The sequence below is a fragment of the Belonocnema kinseyi genome, chromosome 5, assembly GCF_010883055.1.
Source record: "Belonocnema kinseyi isolate 2016_QV_RU_SX_M_011 chromosome 5, B_treatae_v1, whole genome shotgun sequence".
Lineage (NCBI taxonomy): Eukaryota > Metazoa > Arthropoda > Insecta > Hymenoptera > Cynipidae > Belonocnema > Belonocnema kinseyi.
In genome coordinates this window covers 54,757,792-54,760,842 of record NC_046661.1, presented here as the reverse complement: position 1 = coordinate 54,760,842, position 3,051 = coordinate 54,757,792, and the positions used below count along the sequence as shown (strand labels likewise).

General features: G+C 28.4%; 1 protein-coding gene across 1 annotated transcript in view; it reads left to right on the top strand.

Annotated features, from left to right (window-relative positions):
• Positions 1-1,829: 1,829 nt before the first annotated feature.
• The window catches only part of LOC117173356 (alpha-tocopherol transfer protein-like), a 4,971-nt gene continuing 3,749 nt past the window's right edge, over positions 1,830-3,051 (top strand). The window contains exons 1-2 of the mRNA XM_033361869.1: positions 1,830-1,941; positions 2,076-2,361. Of these exons, the coding sequence (XP_033217760.1) occupies positions 2,078-2,361 (284 nt within the window). The 5' untranslated portion in view covers positions 1,830-1,941; positions 2,076-2,077. The remainder of the gene's footprint in view (positions 1,942-2,075; positions 2,362-3,051) is intronic.

Sequence of the window (3,051 nt, the reverse complement as noted above, 5' to 3'; positions counted from 1 at the left end):
AGTAGCTTCAGAGAGGTGTTACAGCCTCAAAGTAGGTTCTAATATTTTATTCTCTAGAAGTTAAAAGTTTAAAGCAGGGGCTATAAATATAAATAAATTTCAAGTCGGGGAATGTAGCTAATTTAATCTACTTTAATTCATTTCACACAACTTTCATGTAGGATGTACTGGAGATAATATATATTTTACTGAATCAAAAAGATTAAACATTTGTTCCTTGAAAAATAACTCAAAGCTGTCATAATTTTTTAGCTATTTAGTCTATAATATATTTTTTTAATCCTTGGGAAATTTGTGCGCTATTTTTGCTCGTTAGAGCATTAGCGTAACATGCACCACAAACGGATAACTAAAAAAAGCTAATGTTTTCACACGTTTTTTTAAATCTAAAAGAAAGCGTAAAGTCAATATATATTAGTCACATATGAACTTTTTTGGATACAAAATTAAAGGTATTTAGCAGACAAGACTTAACTTATTACTTGTTCCTTTCGAAAAAAATCACGAAAATTGATTAAAAAACAATAAATTTCGAGTTATTTTGAAAGAAGTGATTGATTTGTATTCATCAAATCATTATAAAATATGATCTAATATTCAATATAGTATTGTACATTTTAGGACTGACGGTACTGGGGTGCATCACGTCGCTACTCTTACTCATTTTCTGATACTTTTGGCATTTACAACTTAAATCTTTAATATAACACATAAAATATTTAAATATATTTTTCAAAAATGTTTATCTCGATCAGTATGTGAAACCTATTCTTTAATATCTAATTAAATATTTAAAAAACTGCAAGCCTCCGAATGAATCTGCTATAACAACCTTATCATCTTCAAATTCTAGCCCACCTATCTTCCCAGCCACGAGCTCGAAACCTTCTTCGCGCTAGAGAGCTATTCTTAGACCATGAATATAATGAACAGCCATAAGGGCATAATCTTATATTATATTTGGTAGATTTAATCAAATATCTCATTTGCGCAAAAAAATGCTGAGGTTTCTAAACATAAATTAATTTAATATGTTTTTAATTTGCAAATAATTTTCTTATTTAAAGACAATTCAATTCTATCGGGATAACTCATGATTATGGAAGGAATTGTTATTAATCAGAAGACTGATCCTTAAACGAAATACATTTTATAGAATCAAAGCATTTTTTTGTTCTTCTAGCATTTTTTTTACACAAGGAATGTTTGTTTTTATTTTGTTACACAATATAAAGAAGCTATGTTTATAATAGTAAATTCTAAACTAAAATAAAGGGAAAAAACTATAATCACTATCGTTGCCAATACCATAGGAATTAACTGCAAAGAGCAAACATTCTCATTTCACAAGATACTCGTAGCATCTTTCCGAAGGATACTTGACACGAGTTAAACACACTAAAACTTTTTTTGATTCAAAACAATTTCAAACAAGGTCACAGATCCAGTCGGCAATACGTTGCTTTCTTTAGTCACATTGAAAACTGAGTTTTCATGCATATGCACATTCGCGGTCGCATGTTTAGTTCAAACAATCAAATTCTTTGGTCCTCGAACAAATTTGTTTTACCCCAATATATTTTTGGATTACACCAACGACTTTTTTTAGTAATCACGACAAAATATTTGCATAACGAATACAGATTTCTTAAACAAATTATTTTCTTAATGTTAATTTATTTATTGCTTCACTGTAGACTTTGAAATTTTCTAAAACATACGACAGTCAGTTCCTTCTTTTTAGATTGTCACCTGATTATATTCGTGCATGTTATAAAGTCTATCGAGTTCACGAAGACCTGTATTACATACCATTCATGTTCAGCCTCGTATTTCAGTGATGTCATCGTACCATTTTCAAAGACGTAAACTCATGCAACTGAAATTGCATTCAGTCCATTCTCGATAATTCAGTGAAGAGGATCAAATAGCTCTAGACAAGTATTGAGAAAATATATAAACTTGAGAAAATATTAGAACCACTTGCACGATTAAACATAAAATAGCCATACCTTATATTCGGTAATATAATATAAGTATTTGTCAATGATATGTTGTCTAATATTTCATTAAAGCTATGACATCAAAGAAGTTTATTACTTTGGAGGAAGAATTTAAAAAAAATCAAGAGCTCAAGGAATCGGACCTTGAATCTCTAAGAGAATGGAGCAAAAAACAACCCCATCTGCCAAAAATTCCGGATATCGATTTAGTCTTGGTTTTGCATAGTAATTATTATTCCATCGAACCAACGAAAAGAACCATTGACAATTATTATACGATGAGGACTCATGTTCCTGAGTTTTTCACAAATAGAGACGTTAAGAAGTCAAAGGAACTACAGAAGGCATTGAACGTTTCGTAAGTTTTTTAAGGATATTTTTGTTTAAGTAACTGTTTTTATATTTAAAAAGAAATCGATATTTAATGTTATTTTTAAAATTAAAATCGAAATTTTTGAGAAAAACGTTTCAATTCATAGAATGCGTGGTTCACTACAAATATTAATTAAACCTATTAATACATTTCAGTAAAAATTTCTTGAAATAATAAATTGCCTAAGACTTAAAAATCTTAAGAATTTTAATAAAATATCACATTTTTAGTTAACAAACAATATTTGGCTAACATGAGCGAAATTTGTTTGATTGTTTATTAACTAACATGAGATTTTTTATAATTAAATTCCTGATTATTTCTCAGCTTTAGGGGATTCACTTAATTTTCATAAATTTAAAATTTGCTAAATGCATTAAATTAATTGTTGATTATGCTTCATGAAATTATTGTCGACTACGTAAAGAATATTTATTACCCATAGTTTTACGTTCTTAAATATATTATTAGGATCCTATTTGACCTCCTAAGCTTCAATTGTTCATAAAATATATGATGAAGCTGCTTTAAACTATAAACCATTTATAAAATGTCTTTTAAATTCCAGTATCACTTCTAAAGTTGAATTGAATACTTCGTTAAAATTTCCTGAAAATTGGAAAAAAAAATGTACAGCAATTTGTGGCAAATTTTATTTGAAGTGCGTTGTTTTTT